This window comes from Zootermopsis nevadensis, unplaced genomic scaffold (assembly GCF_977971745.1).
Source record: "Zootermopsis nevadensis isolate Lab colony 2312 unplaced genomic scaffold, Znev_1.0 Znev_ptg000019l, whole genome shotgun sequence".
Lineage (NCBI taxonomy): Eukaryota > Metazoa > Arthropoda > Insecta > Blattodea > Termopsidae > Zootermopsis > Zootermopsis nevadensis.
Genome location: NW_028259151.1, coordinates 10,978,471 through 10,999,685, shown reverse-complemented (window position 1 = coordinate 10,999,685; position 21,215 = coordinate 10,978,471). Strand labels below are relative to the sequence as shown.

Genomic DNA, 21,215 nt, shown 5'->3' with positions numbered 1-21,215 from the left:
CTATGGGAGGCAATTCGTTAAGCGATAATTCTTTAACCGATGGCTTTATTAGGTGGTCGCTGTAAATAGATTTTAACACGGTATCTAACCATGCGAATCACACTTGAATCACCGCGCGCCTTTTTCCGGTTGGCTGAATACGCCCTAATGTCTTCCACATGTTGGTGTTGTAAGCAAAATGTTAGTCATGCGTTGGTATTATGGTGGGACGTTAGTTCTCTTACGTACAGAGTTGATAGTTGACGCGTAATAGATGGTTAGGGTTACTGCACTAAAGTTCGTGTAGGAGGAAAGTGTTGGACGAGGTTTAACACAATTATACAAATGCTGGGAATAGCTAGGAAATGCGTTGTGGTTGGGCAAACCTTTTGGCAAGATCTCCGAAGTTTTTCCAGGACAATTTACGCTCCTGGTAGCTATCAGTTCACGAGTATAAATAATGACGGCAAGAGTGTACATTGTATCAGCGATAGCTCTGCTCGTTTTCACAAAACACACGAACTCAGAAGCATTCCCCGGTGAGTTTATAACATTCCATATTCATTGATGTAAGATGGTCATGTAATTGACGTTACAGAATCCTGCAATATGCCGTATGTAATATTTTCCAACAAGAAAGAACTCTGTTATTTTTAACTTTTTTGTTTGGAAGTCTTCTGTACTTTTCAATAGAATGGGATGGTGACAAAATTCCAAAAGTAAATAGAAACATTTCCCATTTGATAGCAAAAGCTAAAATGTATCTGTTTTTGATGCTGCGTTCTTTTTTATGCATTCTTAAATGGTAAGTAAGTATTGAACATTTGGGTGAAAAAGGCAAAACTTGAAAATTGGTTTGCATGTGGACATTATGTTGTTCATCATCTTCTGTTTCCTTTGCATATAAAACATGAATTGAATTAAAGTCATTCATTTACCAAATCCAGTTTGCAGTTACTGTAAATGTTATACCCATTTGTGTACTGTGCATCTCAGCCTTTAAATCCCTTAATTTCTTCATGCAGTTCTCTGCTACTGTAGAGATGTGAATGTTTCTAGTTTCTTGGTTATTTCTTTATTATTTATGCTATTTGAAGGCCATTGTCAACACTCAGTTCACCAAATATTCCATTAGCAATTAGTGGAACAGTAGCAACAAAAGATGAAAGCAGAGATTTTATGGCCGTTTTCCCAGACATAGTGAGAGATCTGACAGAAACTGGAAGGCATTTGGATATTCCAGATGCAACAAAATGGTTTGCAAAAGTGAGTATGACAGTGAAACTGAATACTTTTTACTCATAGATTTATGTGCTGTTTTTTAACATTCAGTTAATCCATGATAAATGATAGAAAAAGTAGGCAATGTATATTAATGGGACTATTGACATGAAGAAAGACTGAATAAGTGTCATTCAGAAAGTGATTTGTGCTTGGTTTTGACAAGGGTGGTCAGAATTTTACATTTTGCTGTAGACACTAGGTCATTCTGATCTTGTCACACACTTTACCATACACTGCACAGATGACAGATATATGAGAAAATTATATAAAGACATTTTCTGTAGTGGAATTCATGTAAGTTTGTCATCAATGGAACAAAAAGAAAATTGTAACAAATGAGTGTTAGATAATTTTGACTTTATAATAAGATGATTATTAATATAGTAAAGATTTTAATTGCTAGTCTTAATCTCACTGTAGTCTTGTGTGCTGTGTAGATACCTAAGTAATAAAGACTTGAAATGATTTATTATTAAAGTTAATGGGTTTATGCTGCTGTGTTAGTAGGCCATAAATATTTCTACAAATTCTGAATGAAACATTTTAGATGTTGAAAATTACAATCATAGTACTAGAGCAATATTTTGAGGTTGTTTGATAATTATAAAGCCTTATTGGGCAATCAGCCATGTCAGACGTTACTGCTGTTTGCCGAGAGGAGTTTATTTATGACAGCCACTGTGAAAGATTCACATTATATGTTGTTTGACAACTTTACACATTGGGCAGGTGGACACAACTGCACAGAAATGGGTGGTTTAAGATATTTCTTTATGATTTCAGCTAGTGTTTTGTTTTTAAGTTATTAGGAGTTCCATTGCACATACCTTCAGCCTTACAGATCTTGTGTTCTTATGTAATATTTATAGTCCAGCAATGTGGTGCAATTTAGCTTACAGGTAAAAATTATGCTCTTGCACTCATCTTCCCCACATGATGTTTCCTTCATGCTGCATGTTGCTGTCTACAATTAGGACGTTCTCCTCCTGTTTCATTCTTTGCGAGACAGCCCTGTGTGAGAACTAATGAGGGGAAAATTCTGCGCTACAGGTGTAAACAAAGCCATTTACTTTAAACTGTTGCTGTTCGTACTTTAGTTTGGTATGAGTATCAGGTTGTTAGTTGCAATGATGTACAGATTGTCTGAGTAAGTGATACTATGCAGTAGCATATTTAGTGCTCAGCTACTTAGATGTTACTTGACATTGTGGAACCAGAATATTTATCACTATCACAACAAAATCCCACAAATGGGCTATGATGACAGCCAGTTAAGTCTCGTTTACATTCTCACAACCTACTTCTCTAACAATTATTTTAATGTTATCCATGTCTGATCTCTGAAGCGGTCTTAGATAAAGAATACAAATTACAAAGCTCTTACATAAGTGAATCGTGTTTACATTAAAACTAAAATCGTTGGTTTTCAGGTTTTACAGTATAATGTTCCTGGAGGGAAAAAGAATCGAGGCTTGGCATTGGTTTATGCTTATCGGGTGCTGGTTGCAAAAGATGAACTCACTCCAGAAAACATTCGCTTGTCTCAGATAATGGGCTGGTGTGTAGAAATGGTGAGAGAAGATTTAATTCTTGCTTTGAGAGTTTCTTTTGCTGTAATATTTTGTTGTTAAGGTTCTCACAGTGTTGAGTACAAAGATGGCTTTTTTTCTGGGCTGCCTCTCATTTCCCTGATGATAGAGGCAGGAAGGACCTCTTGAAACATTGGTAAACTTATATCAGACTACACAAATCTACAACCTTGAAGACAGCCATCTTCAATAAAAGTAATGTTTGAGAGATGCTGACTCTTATAGACCAAGGTTAGAAGGAATCATCCTGCAATATCTTACTCTTCTTAGGGAATCAGTGATGATTATTATCCATATCCATAATTTGAATAATCACTTTTATGTATGTGCCTTGTAAAGTTACTTTCAAACAGCCCCTGACAGTATATCAATTCATTTTCCAATTTGTGACATCTCCCCAAAACATAGAAATGCTTATGCTAATTATAAGTAGCATACGCACTGATGCATGAGCATCTACTCTTGCATGTGTATGTTTGCTTCTTACAGCTGCAAGCACACTTTCTGGTACTGGATGACATAATGGACAACTCTGTAACTAGGAGGGGTCGGCCATGTTGGTATCTATACAAAAACCTTGGAACTGCTGCAGTGAATGATGGAATCCTCCTTGAACATGGCGTGTACCAGTTGCTGAGACGATATTTACGTGATAAACCGTATTATATCAATGTCCTTGAGTTATTTCATGATGTAAGTTTTATTTGTGTCCTTAAATATAGGGCTAAACCAAGAACTGTTCATTTGGATAGAAGTTTGACATTTAAGAAACTGAGTTGGGTTCACAATTACTTTCATAGTTTCCATTTTAATAGCCTGTTTGGTACTGTAGAATGATTATTAAGGTGTTTGAGCTGTCAGCAGAAAGGTTTAGCCCTAGTATTGCAAACCTTATTTTTAGTTTGTTAGATCAGTTTCATAGTGCATTCTGACATTCAGCCCTCAATTTGAATTGTACTGAATGTGCTTATGTCATGCAAACAACAAGGTACATATGATTATGTGGTGAAGGCATAATCCATGGAAACTTGTGTTTCTGAAATCAGAGAGTAGACTATTCTTCATGAAATGAAGAAATGAGGGTTGTTGAAAGTGCATGAGATAAAATTCAGCCATTGCTATAACAAACTTTAAAACCAGCTGAGTGGATGACATGTTGATATGTCACAATCTATTTTTATTGTAGTGGATATGATGTTATGCATGTCTTGCCATATGCATTATCTCAACCACACCAGACAAACCAGTTTTCCAGGATAAGCAGATAACCAGTACATGAGAGAGAGATACACACACATGTTGTAGATAGAAATATCATGCTTCAGTGCTTTTCGTTAAGTATGAATATATAATTCAACAAGTATTGCAAGGAGAATTTCTGTTACTAAAATGGTGTCTCAGTCAAGAACCTACCAACTTAAATTGGTCGCCGTACTATTTGAAGCATGTTGACAACTCCATGCATCAGTGTGGTCCATGTGATGGTCTGCAGGCCATATCTGGCATAAGACCACTTGTAACCAGGCCTGTAGAATTATTTTTTAATTTCTTGCTAGTTGTTATAAGGTCATTTATTTTCTTCACTCCAAAGATTCTTATCATGTCTACTGTTTTACATGCAAGTGCCACCTGTGTTATTTTAAAACACTACCATAAATGTAAGTTTTCCTGGTAAAAATTATTATGTGCAAGCTGTTGCAGGAGCAAATAAAAAAATGATTTTGTTACTCAAAAGTAATTTGTACATATACTATGATATAGCACAGCAACTTTGTGCAGAATCCTCTAAGAGTGTGTGTGTGTCTCGCACGTGCATGCATGCAAACTGGATTGGTCTTACTTCTAATTCGGGATGTGAATTATTGTTGCTCCGCATACATAATACAGTCCTTGTCTTTGTCCTACTTTTCTACATCAGTTTTTGGCCAGAGAGGGAATATGTCGAGCACTGCTGATGTCTCAGCTCATCTGTGAAGAGGAGAGGAAAATTTGTAACAGTGGCAAGTACACTGCCTAACAAAATGGGATTGTTACTGCAATTGAAATTCCTACTTTTATACAATGCAATGCAAAAACTAAAATTGCACATTTCTCTGCAGCAAAAAAAAATTGATCTATTTTGTACCTAGAACACCAGTGTCCTTGTCATCATCAGCTTCTTGGCCATAAATGAAGGAATCACTACGGTTTGCTAGGAATCAATTATATAATTTTAGAAAATGGATGTGATTTACTGCACCTTAGTCCATACAATCTCATTTAAAATCCTGTAGAATTGTTTTGGGAGGCATAAAAAATAGAATTGCATGTCTACAAATTTGATGGAAAAGCAGATGTTTTGCAAAAATAGTTTTTGCTGCGTACACAAAAGTAAAATGGCAAAACCGTTGTTCCCATATGAAGAAATGAGAAAGAAAATGTTGGCATTGAGCTGGCTTAATGGATGCAGCAATGGACAACATGATTATTTACTCAGGAGAGCTTTAAGATTATACAAGCACAGAAAAAGGACAATTCTGTAGTTCATCCAAAGACAAATGTTCAAATTTCTGTTTGTTTTTAACTTAAGTTATATTTCTTTTTAATAGCATGTTTTGTGTACTTTTGTAGATAGAATATCATACACATATCAAGAAGCATTTGGGGTAACTTCATCTTAAGTGTAATATTTGTAAGTGTCATCTTGGATCTTTCAACCCATCTTTCAGTTTCATAGTTATAACAAAATTAAATGTATCAGATTCCATTTTGTTCCGTGAAGAGTTGGGGCAGTTCCGTCAGTAAAGTGACTGACTATGGACTGGATGACTGGGGTTCAATCCCAAACAGGGGCAGACAATTTTTCCTTTAGCCTCTGTGCCAGACCAGCTCTAGGGCCTACCCACATGCTGTCCAGTGAGTACCAGGTTCCTTTCCCTTGGGGTAAAATGTGGTTGGAGCATGACACTGACCACTCACCCCTATCTAGTGCCAAGGTTAAGAATTAGTAGGAGCTATGCCTCCTCTCACCCTGTAATAGCGTGCCCTCTAGGTTCAGCGTGATGTTAATGCACTATAATTTGTCATTTGTGAATAAGTACTGTTAAAAATAATGAAATTTGGTTGTTTCCAAAAAGAGTGCCAATGAGGGGTTTCTTTGCCCTCGGTTCCAGCAGGAAAGCTATTCTTGGCCTGAGAGAAGAAAGGTGTAGGACCACCCTGCCATACATGATTCATCAGCTATAGCTAGAACCTCAGTTGTGTATGTTACAGGGGCAAGGGACTGACATTTCTCAGTGTTCTTACACTGTTCACCTGAAGTACACAGTTTACAAAGTTTCCCTGTCTGTGAGATTCTTTAATTCTGTCTTCTTTCTTGCCACTCAGAATTGCATGTTCTTTTGTAATGGTACTTAAACTGTACGTGCTGAAAGTGCTGACTTCTGTTACCCTCACTGTATTCTGGCCATAATAGATTTATTTATTGAATTACAAATTATATAAATAAAAAATAAATCAATAAATGTGTTGATTGTCACATGTTTAAAAATTAGAAAGAAGATCAAAATATTCAAACTATTAGTACAGTGCACATTTATGTGAAATATAACTCAAAGAAATTTTGTTTTCTGTTTCCATTCAGGTGGCCTTAAAAACTACAATGGGCCAAACCCTGGACCTCCTGTCAACACAGTTTGGTTCAAAGCCAGTTTTGGAAAAGTTCACAATGGACCGGTACAGTTCCATTGTGAAATACAAAACAGCATATTACTCATTTCATTTGCCTGTTGCCCTTGCGATGTATATGGTATGTATAATTCTGATGTTGAGTGTGGTGATTTATCTTAATTTTATTTTCATAGATGTAGAATTCGAAGTTTTCATGGTGGTAAGTCTGAAGTTCGCTGTCTCCTGGGTTGTTGTGTCTTGTAGTCTGGTAGAAGATTACTGACGTTTCAGAGGTCTTTGCTGCATCCATCATCAGGGCGATGATGAAGGAGGCAGTATGACCTCTGAAATGTCGGTAAACTTCTACCAGACTACACAGTGCAACAACCCAGAAGACAGCCATCTTCACATATGTACCCTTTTTTATTATCATTACATAGTAAGGAATTTAATTTTTATCAAATTCAGGTAACCCTCGATTTGCGCCGATTTTGAAACCAGCTAGTCAAAAAGTGAGAAATATATATTTTACTATTACTTATAACGTTTTACAATGTTTATCTTAATGATTCTTATACGAAATTGTAATTCTTACATCGCTCATTTTCAATAAAAATTATAATTCAGTCATCTCTGCAATTACAATGTTTCGTTAACGCGAATTTGCTCCAATGAGATCGATGAATCGGTAAAAGCTGTTTGTGAAATGCAAACTTTTGCATATGCGAGTTTGCTCTTATCAAATTTAATTCCTGGCGCTTTAAACTTTTGAAGGACTAATTTAATCTCTGCGGAGGTACCAGGGTTATTTTTACTACGCGATTTGCTATTGGTCGGCGTCTTACATGAATGAAACTGTCGCATAACAGCAGAGATGACTGTGCACATCAGTCACAAGAAAGAATCGCGGGGACCAACGAATTGCCGATTGTAAGTGAATAAAATATATTTTTTAGATTCCCTTTATTTTATTTAAGTTATTTCAGAGCTTTAAATGTAATGTCATTATATTACTCATGAATGTTTGGGTGCTGGGACTTCCCATTGAATTACATAATAAAAAGAGTTTCAATTTACGCCGGTTCGTCCAGGAATGCACCCCTGGCGTAAATTGAGGGTTACCCGTACTGGTCTAAGTTTTTGCCCACTATTTTAATTATTTCCATTGTCATACTCCTCGAAATTCCTCTTGCATTCCACTCTAACAATTTTAGAGATGTATACTTTTGTCTGTTAAAACTATAATTGTATTATTGTTTCAAATTAGTCACCACCTAGAGATCTGATTGGAGGAATGTTTATAACTCCACGTTATTGTGCTTAGGGTACTATGTTTTTCTTTTTTCTTGGATAGCATTTGTAGACCATTGACTCAGTGTCCAGAGGACATTTTATATAGGCAGCCTGTGTCATGTCGCTTGTCTCAATACATTAAGCTGTAATAAGCCTGGCATAATTGATTCTCTTGTTATTTAACTATGCCTTTTCAGCAGCATTGGTTTTTTGGGTTGAATAGTATGATGATTATTAGTAATGGATACTCATGGCTTACTTTAAGGTACTATACTAGGACTGAGGAAAACCACAAACAAACTTGTGGGCTGAGATTTGAATGTGGAACCTCCTGAGCAGAGGTGTGCTAACCACTCGATTGTGACTTCAGTTGTTGGTTTACATTGTTATTCCAGTTTAATGAGTGGTGCAAGTTCATTGTCTTAGAGTATTTCCTGGTGCATGTTGGATTAATGTGTAATAAGGCCTTTGTAATTATTATAGTTTAAATTTATCTTAAATTTTAAATCAGTAAACTTGCATAAATATAATGGCTTTCTTTAAAAGATTCACGTGTGCATAAATCTTTGCTCTGCTTTTGGTTACATCACTGTATCTGAATTAGTCATTGAAATATGACTGTTTTAATTAAAGAAGGCAGGAACACAAAACTATACATTTAATTGTGCCAAAGTTACTGTGTATGGTACGTTTAAGCTTACAACATTACAGAGACAAATATCACAAGACTCATTTGTCTGTACTCACCTGATATTGTTCAGGGTGATTAAATTGAGGAGGATGAGGTGGGCGGGACATGCAGAACCCGTGAGGGAGCGGAGAAGTGTTTCCAAGTTATTGGGTAGAAGGCCTGAAGGGAGGAGACTGCTGGGAAGACCTAGATGTAGGTGGGAGGATAACGTTAAGATGGGCCTTGGGGAGACAGAAATCGATAGAGCGAACTGGTTGCAGGTAACTCAGGAAAGAGTCCAGTGACCTTTTGTGAACACAGTGAGGAACCTTTGGGTTCTATAAGGAAATGGGTTATTCTTTGACAAGCCAAGTACATGGTCAACTTTCCAAAGAATTTTCTACATCAGAGTGAGTGAGTGAGTGTCATAAACTTGGAACTCCTTATCAAGCTTTGGTGTAATATTTTGTATTATAAATTGGTATTTGCTCTATTTTGTTTTTTAGGCAGGTCTTATGGATGAAGAAAGGCATCGCCAAGCAAAGACCATTCTTTTGGAAATGGGCCACTTTTTCCAAGTCCAGGTATGAGGTACTATTTCTTATCCTATGCTGTGTGATTGTGGAAAGGCAAGCTGGGGTCTTACATAAAGTCTGGAAACTGAGTCATTTAAAACACTTCAATAGTTCTTCTTCAACACCATGGTTTAGGCCATAGGCCTGTTCAGACTTCAAGGGTGAAGAATTTAAATGTAAGTATTCTATCCAGCATGTTCTTGGTCTGCCAAAATTTATTTTCCCCCAGTAGGGTTACAAAGAAGGAGTTGTTTAGTTAGTCTGTCTTTGTTCATACGTAGTAGTACTTAAGTATTTTGAAAGTTTTTATATCGATCCAATTAGTGTGCTGAAATCAGGAATGTAGAATATTGATTCACAGCATGTTCCTTTTGTACAAATTTTCAGCCTTCTTTTAATCCAGTGTTGGTAATGTATTATACACTGAATTTTTGTGTTAAATTTTACATACATACACAATGAATCACAGCTGCTTAGATGGTGACAGGAAGTTTACAGGAGTCAGACTCCTCAAGTAAGTGTTACATTACCTCTTTGCATGTTGTGTTGTGATCTTGGTCTCCGTAAGAAAGAAGAGTGTGAATCATTCATTTAGTGCTTTCTCATCACAACAAAGGTATGAATAACTAGTATATAGGAGTACTTACGAACCATTGTATTTAAAACTTAACGCACTAAACAAAAACAAGCAAGTGCTCTGAAGAGAAGGATTTAGTTACAAGGTAATTGGATATACTTTTGAAAGCTGGCCATAGGAAATCATTTAATCAATTATGGAATAATTAAATGTCTTGTAAGATGGACAGCAAGCATATATAACTTGTATGACTGGTGTGTAAACTCAGTGCTGCTTTGTTCTGTTTTGCTTTTGTTTTTGTAAGAGGTGAGATCACTCAGTTAGTATAGTGTCTCTGCTGTATAGCTACGGTATGATACTTGACAGGGCAGGACTTTTCTCTTCACCACAGTGTTTTGACTGGCTCTGGGGCCCACACGGCCTCCTATCCACAAGGTATGTGGATTCTTTTGCTCATGGTAAAGTTGCCACAGCATGAAACTGACCGTTCGCATTTATTTTGTACTGGGTTTAAAAATGCGTGGAATTCTGCCTCCACTCCCCTACATGCATGCATGTGTGGTGTTTAAAGTAAACACCACAGACAACATTACCTTTTACCTTAAAGAGGACACTGTTTAAATGTTGTATAATAATTGTTATCATTAAGTATGCCATACTGTGAATGTTTCTAAATCTGATATTTATGCACCACACCTTGATGTGTTCCACATCCTCATGATTATAATATACTACCATATTATCTCATAGGATGATTACTTGGACTGTTTCGGAGACCCGGAAGTCACTGGTAAGATTGGCACTGATATTCAAGATGGAAAGTGTACTTGGTTGGCAGTAGTTGCATTACAGCGGGCTACTCCTGAGCAGAAAGCTTTATTTGCGGTAAGACTGAAATGTTATCTCAACATTACATGCACTTAGTTATGCTAATATTAATTTTCTGTGTAATATAGTTATTTCATTATTGCCCCACACTTATTAAAAATTCCTTTACACCATTTTCCTCTTAACAGTCTACAGTTTCCCCACCCCTTTTTGTGTGATTCAAGTCATAGCTCCCATATATTGTATTATATAATAAAATAAAATATAATACATTGTTTGTCCCATGAGCCGGGATAGCTCAGTCAGTATAGTGACTAGCTACGGGCTGGGCGATCGGGGTTTGATCCCTGACATGGGCAGAGGATTTTTCCTCTAGCCTCTGCGTACAGAACGGCTCTGCGGCCCACCCAGCATCCTGTCCAATGGGTACCAGGATCCTTTCCTAGGGGTAAAGCACGGCCGGGGCGTGATGCTGACCACTCACCCCCATCTAGTGCCGAGGTCAAGAAAGTGTAGGAGCTATACATCCGCTCCCCCCAAGTGCCTGCATAAGTATGTAGCGGGACACTTTACTTACATTGTTTGTCCCAGTTTAGTGCTTGTTGGTCTAAAGGTATTGCTTCCATTGTATGAATGAAATTTGTGTCTGTACATGAAATATCTGGACCCTGGTTCAGTCTTCATGTGAACACAGCATGCACAGTTTGTCATCATGACTAATGAGTCTGAAACCACAAGAAATGTGTAAAGTATTTTCCCCCCTTCCTGATCGCTAAAGTCACTTCCTCTGCCGCCACCACCACTTGGTAAAGCCACATGACCTGATGAGGCCATCATTTGTGAGTTTACTGTGGAGTTCAAAGTTTATGCTTGTGGACCTATTGTAAATTACCATGTATGAATTTTTGTCATATGCAAGTCCTACATTTTGAAAGTGTTTTTATAACTAAAGCAGTTCCTTCTTGTTTCATTTGTATATGACCCCCATTTACGATTTTTCTCATTTTAAGGTACCAAATGCTTGATCCTCCAGGCAAATCATAAGTGGGGGGGGGGGGGTCACTGTAGAAATAAATGGGCTGTAGCAATAGTGGAACGGCATACTTGACAACCCTGGGTAGCTTTAGTATCATTTCACTCTTAACCAGGGTGCCACTTAAGGTTGCTTGACACAGCACTTTGATGAAGACAGCTTGAAGCTATTTCGTCATGTCCTGACGTTGTCATATCTATCTTTCAATGGGCACTTCTGTGAAGACACTAATGGAGTGGCCATGACTTTACTTGTGTCCCCTGTGATTGCTAACTTCTTAGGGCTTAGAAGAAGAGGCACTCAAAAGGCCCACCCACAAACCTCTCTGCTGATTCAGATACGTGAATCACACCTTTGTGATCTGGCTCCATGGATGGGATAAACTGGGCATCTTCCTCCTTCACCTTAACACCATCCATAACATACAGTTGACCATGGATGCTGAGAGAAATGGCCACATCCCCTTCCTAGACAGATGTTTGCAGGAGACTATATGGCTCCTTGAACATTTATACCAAATTTTGTGAAAATTGATTAACTGATTCAGAAGTTGAAAGGGGGACACAGCATAAACCTACTCTCTCTTCATAAGAAAGGAAAACAGGCACAAATGGAATCATTTGTGGGAGATGTTTTAGTTGTTGGTGAATTGTTAACTTTTGAAGCTACTGAAGCTTACATTTCATTCATTATGTTATTGTAAACACTTTCACAAGTATCTTTATTTTTGTGTATAACTGGTGTTTCATTCCAATATAATTTTACAAATGTTATATAGTCCATTTCTGAAAACCTTGTTGTCTCATTCTCAGCTTATTAAACACTTTCAGCAATAATAAGTAATGCCTCACTCAGCCAGTGCATTTGATATACTAATCAGCATACTGATGTAATTACAGGAATGATAAAACAGTAACTTACCTCATACAGCAGAGTCCTTGAGAAGTTGATAATGTGCTCAGCTAGTCAAGAAATTCCCTGCCTTTATGGAACTCTAATGTTCATTATCATGTTCACAAAAGCCTTCCACTGGTCTATCCTTAGCTCAGCAAAACAGTTACGAGCTGAGGTTGGAGGTGTATGGGATATACATTGAACTTGAGGGAGTGTAGTTTAAGAATAAAGTTAAACACCTTGTGTGAACACTTTCAGAACAATAGTCTCGAGTATTTCAGTTACTGTATGTTGTAACTAAGAAGCTAAAATCAACTGTAATGTGATGTAACATCACATGTTGTTGGCTATCTTCTTTGCTGTTATAATTGTAATGTTGTTTTGCTAGGATTGCTATGGGTCAAAGAATCCAGAGAAGGTTGCAGCAGTGAAGGAATTGTATGTACAGTTGGGCTTACCATCTACATATGCTACATATGAGGAAGAGAGCTATAACATCATTAGTACACACATTCAGCAAGTATCACGTGGAATGCCCCATAAGTTATTTTTCAAATTCATGGAAAAGATATATAAACGAGAATGCTGAGGGGCGTGCCCATTACGTCAGATGCAGAATGAGCATGTATGTATAAATAAGGCTGTTGAACACAACATTTCAAGTTACACAGATGTATTATCAAATAAATTGATCCAGTACATTTTTCAACCTTATATGGCCATTTTCAGGTGGTTAAATATGTTCTGTTTAGCTTATTGCTGATTATTACAATATGACTATTCTAACATATCAGTTAAGGATGTAGACGTACAGAACAAAGTTAGTTGCAGTGTATAGTGCACATATATGAATGATAACAAAGATCTGAGATGCAGTTTATCTTGTTGAAATTAACATTGATTGAAATAAATTAAGATTAAACATAAATTTTACTAATGTACTGAGGTGTATGTAAATACTTTGATAAACATTCACTACAGTATTAAGTATTTAAGATTGATAAATGTGATCAGAGATGGTGTCATTACACAGTTAAAATAAATTTTTGTCATCTATTTGGCAACTGTCTGCTTTCTCCTACCATGGTTAAATACAATATACCGGTCTCCAAAAAAGGTGTATATGCATTTTAATATGGAATATTAACCTTGTGTGTGTATTTTATCACCTGAAGATGGTGGAATAAGAGATTGGAACATGTTATAGGTCATTAAATTTGAAAATATAACTGGGTATTCAAATTGTGTTTGGTGCCCTTATTTGCATGTGTGTGTGTTTGAACACAGAGGATGCTGATCAGAAAGGTGATATACTAGAGTAGAGGTGTAAACAGATACTGAAAGGAAAGTCATGTCATCAGTATATACTAAATTTCTCTTGGTTAATCACCTACATCATAGCTGAGTTAAACACTTGTGGTTCACTGACCTGATGATGCAGACAGAGCAGGTCTATGAAATGTTAGTTTTTAACTCATCTTTGGAATTGGCTGATCACCTTAAGAGGATTTTAGTGCATTTATTTTATGTGAAAGTTTGAGATGTTACAAATTAGCTGAAACCATCAAAATGCAGCCTTAAAACCTGTGGTTAGTGTTTATTGCCTTCACCAATCATGTTTTAGTATATGTATAATCAGTCATCAGGGGCTCGTAAACACCCACACTACACTACAGCCAATCCACTGGTCAGGGATCTGCTCATTCAGGTATGCCACCATGTAACTGCTGAAATGTTGGGTGCACCATTATGCTGGAAGTACAATTATAATCCTGTTTTTTGTATGTTCAGATAATTTTTAAATTCTATCCACAGCTCTTAACTATTTAGAAGCAGACCCATATTCATGTGACATTTCTGACTAGGAATGACTTCAGGGAAAAACCAGACACCTGCATGTCATAAATTTGACTTCCATAAACCTCCCCCCTTTTTTGTGGCTGGTTTTCCTCTTAACTGTATTTCTCCTTATATTTTGAGTGCTCCATATTACCTCTTGTTGCCTCCAATATGCTCTGTGCCAGTATACTCTGTGACATTTTATAGTCCAGACATGTCAGACTGCATATCCTCCATTTTGAAAGCCTGCTTGCAAGATTTTTTGTTATACTACAGTTGGTAATTTAAACATACTAGGCTAGATAACAGGTCAAGGTATAAGGTACATATATGATGGTAGTAGTGCACATATGAACACTTAGTCTCTAGGGTGAGAGCTTCTGGCAGGATGAGGAGAAACAGACATTACTGAGGCAGAAGAAGACATAAACCATATATTATAACAGTAACAGGAGTTGGTGTATACACACACACATACATATATATATATAAAGAAGGATTCAACATCATTAGATTGGCATTGAACTTTCAGTAGTGTTCTGTGGGTGCTTATGAGCCCCTGATGATTGTTTGTACACACTGAAACATGATTGGTGAAGGCAATAAACACTACTTACAGCCATTATGGTTGTATTTTGACTGTTTTAGGTTATGTAAAATACTAAGTATATACAGTTGTATGAAATGATCAAGTTTAATCTTAAGGCACTTCAGATACTGTTAAAGTCTTCAATATTGTGACATAATTAGTGATTACATATTGGGTTCTTTGTTTAAAGACAAGATCAGTTTATTTCACAGCATTACAGTTGATTATTTTCAGTATTAATTTCGCTCGCTTACAAATCTGTCCTGATTATCCAAATATAAATTTTCTCCTATATATATCATAATAATCACTGTACTGAGCTGTGTCACTCAGCTGGACGTGCTAATCAGTTACTGTCTTGCTTGTAATTGCTTGCTGCTCCATCTTCATCCAACTCTGTGCACCAAATGATTATGTCTCTCCACTCCAGCTACCTTTCAAAGGGGCACAGTAAGTTTGAAAACAAGTGCATCACAGTAGCTCTGAAGTTACCAGTCCCTCAATGCTGATTGACATTGACAACACGCTGGCCGCAGGGGGTGTGAACTAGTATATGTATTCCATTCCTAGCCATTAACTTAACTTCCCTCTTAACTGGGTAATAAATTTTACTAGCAGGGAGGTCATACATTTAAATCTTTCTGAAGTACAGTGTGTGTGCATGAGTAATGGTTTTAATGGTTTCGGTAATTTACAAAATTGAAAGCTAACTAACATACCTATCATAAATTGAATTCTGTGTGGAAACAGAGGACCACATCATACAGCACTTGTGTTCATTGCCCTGTTACTTCCCTTTTGAACACACAAAGTACTGCCAGCATTATTTTCCTTCTCTTATTTTTAGGTCAAGATAGTGGCATCTGAGGAGTCTAGAGGGCTTTGTTTTCTTTGAAGGTTACCCTCAGTAAACACATGGCCATTGTAGCTGACTGCTAAACTTTCTCCAGAAGTCACTAAATTGTTCAACCTAGCTCACGTTCAATCATTTTTCTGTACACGGTGAATATATTTAAGGGAGGCCAAGTCAAGCATATAACAGAAATTCTATTGATATTTTTTCAAGAAATCCATTAACATTTTATGCGTATGGAGTTGGCCATCTTTTTAGTAAATGCTGTGAATGGAGCTCATAATGGTTTCCTCCACATTTCAAGAGCATGTTTTGTTTCTGAAGGCCATCTCACATTTCTCTCTTAGAATTTGATTTAATTATATTATTTGGAATCCATTTTTGAGTCTCTCATTCTTACAGTGCAGTTTGCTAATTCTGTACTTGTGTTACTAGTCATCTGAATATAATCTGTACTACCCCTTGTGCAGTAGTTGATTCATGAGTGCAGCACAATTCTTGTTCTATACCGGCTAAGTAACATGTTAATCACTTATATCAGTTCATTTTCCAGTATGGCTAGAGTATGGGTTTGTTTGATCAGTAATGCTTTGCAGTATATCCACACCAAAAAGAAGAACAGTTTTGTTAACATTCACATTTACTTGTACATCACTTTTTGGAAAAGAAGGAAATCCTGTATACTCTTTACCTCTTGCAGTCTGTTCATCAACTGTAACCTCTTCTTAGTTGGCAGATACACTGTCATTCTGGTCTGTTTCTGTCCCTGCCTGGCATAATTTTCAGTATTTTCTTCTGAAGGGAGACCAGGCTACTGTTTAGTCACTTTTTTCAGGTTCCCTGAAGTGTTTGCAAAAATACCATTACTCAAGTCTCATCACCAGAAATAAAATGGAAAGATTATTACTGCGACTTCAGTAGCATTATGTTGTCAGCATAATGTATGATATTAATGGACTATAATGCTTAAAAAGTAATTTCTTTTATTATAATCTTCAGTTTCCTACTGTACCTCGAGCTTTACATATTTAATATGTCTGCTGTCATTCTTTCTTTTGACAGTTTTTCGCTGTGAAATAAATGTCTGATCATACTTTCCTTCTTTGTTTCAGAAGTCCTTACTTCGTACATGTTTTTTTTTTATTTTCTCACCAGTTTAATGTTATGTTTGTACTATCCATTTACCTCCAGCAGTTAACATTGTGTGAAATGGTCATAATTGTCCATTAAGAGTGCTATTATGAATCACTTTTATACCTATATTACTAATACAATAATATTAATTTTTTACATTGAAGTACAATTATATGTTCACAAAGTAAGATATGAATTTATGATGTACAGCTCATGGTGTTCATTAACTAAAATCAAAATGCATGCACAGAAAGTAGCAGAAGCAAGAATACACTAAATCTTACTACATAATTTCCAGCCATGCTGAAATGGTGGCACATATTTCTAACTTGATTGGGCTGTCATAAACAGGTATCATTGTAATTTAAACCAGTGATTAGTACAGAGTAGGAAGCACTGACAATCTGGTAAGGAATTCATTTATTAACATCAATGAATATAATGGGAAGTGCTTTGTAGACGGGCAGAAGAAACCTTTAACAGCAATCTTAACTGTATCTAAGAGGATATGGCCATAAAGTAACGCATAGTAGAGGTGTCTTAATTCTGTTCTCATTTGCTGGATTTTTAAATATGGGTAAAAGACAACTTCTATATTCATACGTTTATTTTACAAATATACACATGTAATTACATGTTTTCACAAACACATCCGTCTTTCTGACTCAACAGATAAAAGGTTTATGAACCCACAGTCACTACATTTCATTAAATGCTGAATATACTGAAATTCATAGAGCATAAAGAAACATGTATTTCCTTCCTCTCTGTAGACTGCCAAATAGAAGTGATAACTTTGGTTTATAATGTCACTTTAAACTGCACATAAATGTTTTTAATAATGTACAAAGGATGAAGACCATTGTGATAAAAATGGTGCTAGTTAAGGTTACATTCTCCAGCACTGCTTTATTTCATGTCTCCTTCATTACTAAGTACAGTCTGAAAGCCAACAGACATATTTCCAGTCAAGTCATTCTTATTACTGCAGACCCTTTAACACTTCTGACACTGACCTCAATACACCCTACTTACTCCTGGCTGCCATATGCTAACATCAGTTGAAGAGCCACTGACCTATGTAGCATCTCACTTAACCCATTCTTGCTCGCATGCCTCTGCTGTTACTCGGAATGTAATTACATGGCTTCATAGATAAGGCTCTCACGCCTAGTATTCATTTGTGAATTTTTTTTAAGCCATCATTTGGTGGCTTTATTAGTGTTTAAAATAATGGTTATGAGTGGAAAAAAATTTACCAGCTTCTTTGCGCTCTGAATTTGCCATTCATAAACATTATAGAATGCAAGGATATAGTAGTGTAGTCTAAACACTTCCATTTGGTGTATGGATAAAAATATGTTTGACTGTAAATATAAAAGTTATGCTTCTAAATGTGCTTCATATCACTGCTTGGAGTTATAGTTTATTAGTCTTTGTGCTAAAAATAGATGTGCTGTCATCTCATGGGTTTCAATAATATAATTACAACATAGACTAGCCTAGACAGCCATGCTGAACTGTGAAATTCTGCATTGTTTTATTAAAGTTTTGCATTATGGGATCTTAATATTTAAATGTCCTGTGATATCAACGGATTAACATTCATCCTGCTAATCAAACTAACGTCTTCCAACCTTAAAATGTTCGTAATTATACTGCAGTGATGTTGCTTTATAGCATACCATTTTACTACCTAGAAATGAAACATCCAAGATCACATATTCAACACTTAAATAATTACAATGGATTTGGAATGTTAATAGTAACATTTTCCAACCAGAACTACAAATTTAGAATCCTGGAAACTACAGATGTATGGACAAGTGCCTGGATAAGACTTTCAAATAATTTTGCTTCCATTCAAGTTAATGAGTCAACTCTAAATTATTTACACAGAAAGTAAGCTAATTCATTAAATATGCAAATATTGTAGCATTTATTGAGGACTACAATTTTACTTACTTGACTGAAGCACATGTGCAGACACTAAACAATGATTAAATTTGATTCAATTATAATTCTTTGTACTAGGAAACAGTATCATCATCACACCTATTAAACGCTTATCATGTATAACATGGTAAAGGCAGCAAATGCGCTGCTTGCCAAAGCATTGGACCACACTCAACACTACATAATTTATATCAGAAAGCCAAAATTTTACATTAAAATCTGGCTATATAATCCCAAGGACAGATGTGCTTCTTGTTTCAAAACTCTATTATTAATATTATGCATAGAACAGCTGCCTCTCAAAGATTTCCAATTGTTTCCTCCCTCATCTACTCAGAATAGTGAAAAGTTAACTTACAGCAAATTATTATTATTATTAAATGTTTTTCAATAAATTAATGCATTTACTAAAAATATATATCATTTTTAAACTCAAAAAGATGTTTAATAAGTAAATGAAAGAGGTTTTAGTTCAGCAATAAACAAACAAAATTTATTATTAAAATAACATGTTTCCTCTTTGCCGTTATTGTAAAGTTCACCGGGTGATGACAAAACAAGTGTCCATATTGGTAATATTGAACTGGCTTCACAGAAACTTGTGAATAAGTATAACAGATTTTATGTACAATTAAAAAGAGATAAATGTAAATGATTACACCACATCTAATTTACACAATTTATTCCCATTCAAAGTTTGAACATGATAAGTCATTGAAAATGTGAATATTATACACCAGAACAAAAATTATAATGTTAATAGTGATCATTTTACCAAAGCTATAATATATATTGAGAGGAAGTGGAACTTTTTATAATGTTTTTAAATTAAAACTCCACACATATCTGTACAGTACGTTAAGAATAGCACATCCATTGCAACTACCTTTAATACTTTGAATATGGATGTTACGGTAAGCTTAATATATCAACAAACTTCCATGCACTGGAAACTAGGCGTGACCAATGATATGAGAAATCCTAAAGTACTCTTTCTAGTCTACTGTCCCACATAGGATATTTCACCAATCACTAGCAACACTGTACAAAAGAACGTATTCTGGAAGATCGTATTCTTCATATTGCATATGCAGAATACTTGCATTTTAATTTGTCAACTACATTTTAATTTCGTAACAGTCTGGAATCTTTACAAAGCTGCTTACTGAAATTTAGGGAATTACATATTCATAGATGAACGACTGTTGACATAAAACTGATGGCCTGATATAACCAATGTAAAGATGTAAAGACATGCTGCAATCCAACAGTTATATGCATTCTGAAACATAAAATACACTCGCATAATAATAATTTACTTGGCTGATATGCAGATGAACAACTATTCCTGAACATAACATGTAATTTATTTTGACCTAATTGCCTAATTTCATTGCAGTGCAGAGTATGAATCTACAATGCAGTAGGGGTATTTCAACACTTTTGCTAATTATGAAACCCAACTTGGCACTGTCACTGAACAATAAAGATGAGGTATCACAAGTTCCCAGAATGCCCACATAGACATAGCATTGAGTAGCATGCACAATAACTAAGCACTGACATGTCTTGGTTATGGAAAAAAAAGCAGCAATAGTGAAGGACCGACAGTTACACAAGTGTTTTTTTTTCTGGCAGAAAAATGACTGGTGGTTTCTTGGCGCTATGCATTAACTTCAAATTTTGTGCAAAGTTAGGTGAAAACATGAGTGAAACTCTGCAGATGTTAACAGAGGCTTGTGGTGCTGATGCTATGAAAAATTAAGTTTAAACTCATAATCTGGAATCTACAGAACAAAAATTCCATTAATAAATGTACTGCACTTCAGCCTTCATTGCAAGCAGACACCATATTAACTGCATAACATGTGAATATATTATTCGAATGATGACCTAGATTTTGTGTTCCTCTGAACAAGCAATTTTCATGACCTTCTACAATCAACAGCATTGTTATACAATCAAACACGTAAGCCTAAGTACATACTTGTATGTAACCTCTATCAGCAATCTTATAGAAATCTTCTGGTGATTCAAAACCGCCTTCGCTTTCAACACCAGGGAGATCTTCAGATAATGCTATGCTTTTCACATAATAAAATATGCCCATTAATACCTGTAAAATAAATATTATTGTATAATGCGCTCAGAATGTTTGCACTTCCGTGCGATCAAGAAAACTAGAAATCCACTACTACTACTACAACTAATAATAATTATAATATCCATTAGCATACCAACTGAAAGATACCCCACACACTAATTATTAGTCCACACAGGGAGAGCTTCGGACCGCAAATCTTCATTCCTCTAATTAAACGGAAGGGTCTCAAAAAAACAAATCGTCGAACTATAACAATCACCCAAACGTGACCTAACTACCACTCACTTGTTCTCATGTGACGTGTAATCTCGAACTCAATCATAAGCTTGTTGGAAATGAAGGCGTATATAAAATTATGAACGGCGAATGA

At 36.0% G+C, this 21,215-nt stretch overlaps 2 protein-coding genes across 2 annotated transcripts; one reads left to right on the top strand and one right to left on the bottom strand.

Annotated features, from left to right (window-relative positions):
• Window positions 1-137: 137 nt before the first annotated feature.
• Window positions 138-18,355, top strand: Fpps (Farnesyl pyrophosphate synthase). Its single transcript, XM_022086608.2, has 8 exons — window positions 138-518; window positions 1,077-1,245; window positions 2,694-2,834; window positions 3,342-3,545; window positions 6,475-6,639; window positions 8,970-9,047; window positions 10,366-10,500; window positions 12,759-18,355. The coding sequence occupies exons 1-8, from the start codon at window positions 325-327 to the stop codon at window positions 12,957-12,959; spliced, it is 1,287 nt and encodes a 428-aa protein (XP_021942300.2). The 5' UTR covers window positions 138-324; the 3' UTR covers window positions 12,960-18,355.
• RNASEK (Ribonuclease kappa) lies at window positions 17,375-21,148 on the bottom strand. The gene is made up of 3 exons (XM_022086611.2): window positions 20,979-21,148; window positions 20,729-20,857; window positions 17,375-20,023 (listed from the first exon to the last, which is right to left on the bottom strand). Exons 1-3 carry the CDS (start codon window positions 21,045-21,047, stop codon window positions 19,922-19,924), a joined length of 300 nt encoding a protein of 99 aa, XP_021942303.1. The 5' UTR covers window positions 21,048-21,148; the 3' UTR covers window positions 17,375-19,921.
• Between the last annotated feature and the right edge of the window lie 67 nt (window positions 21,149-21,215).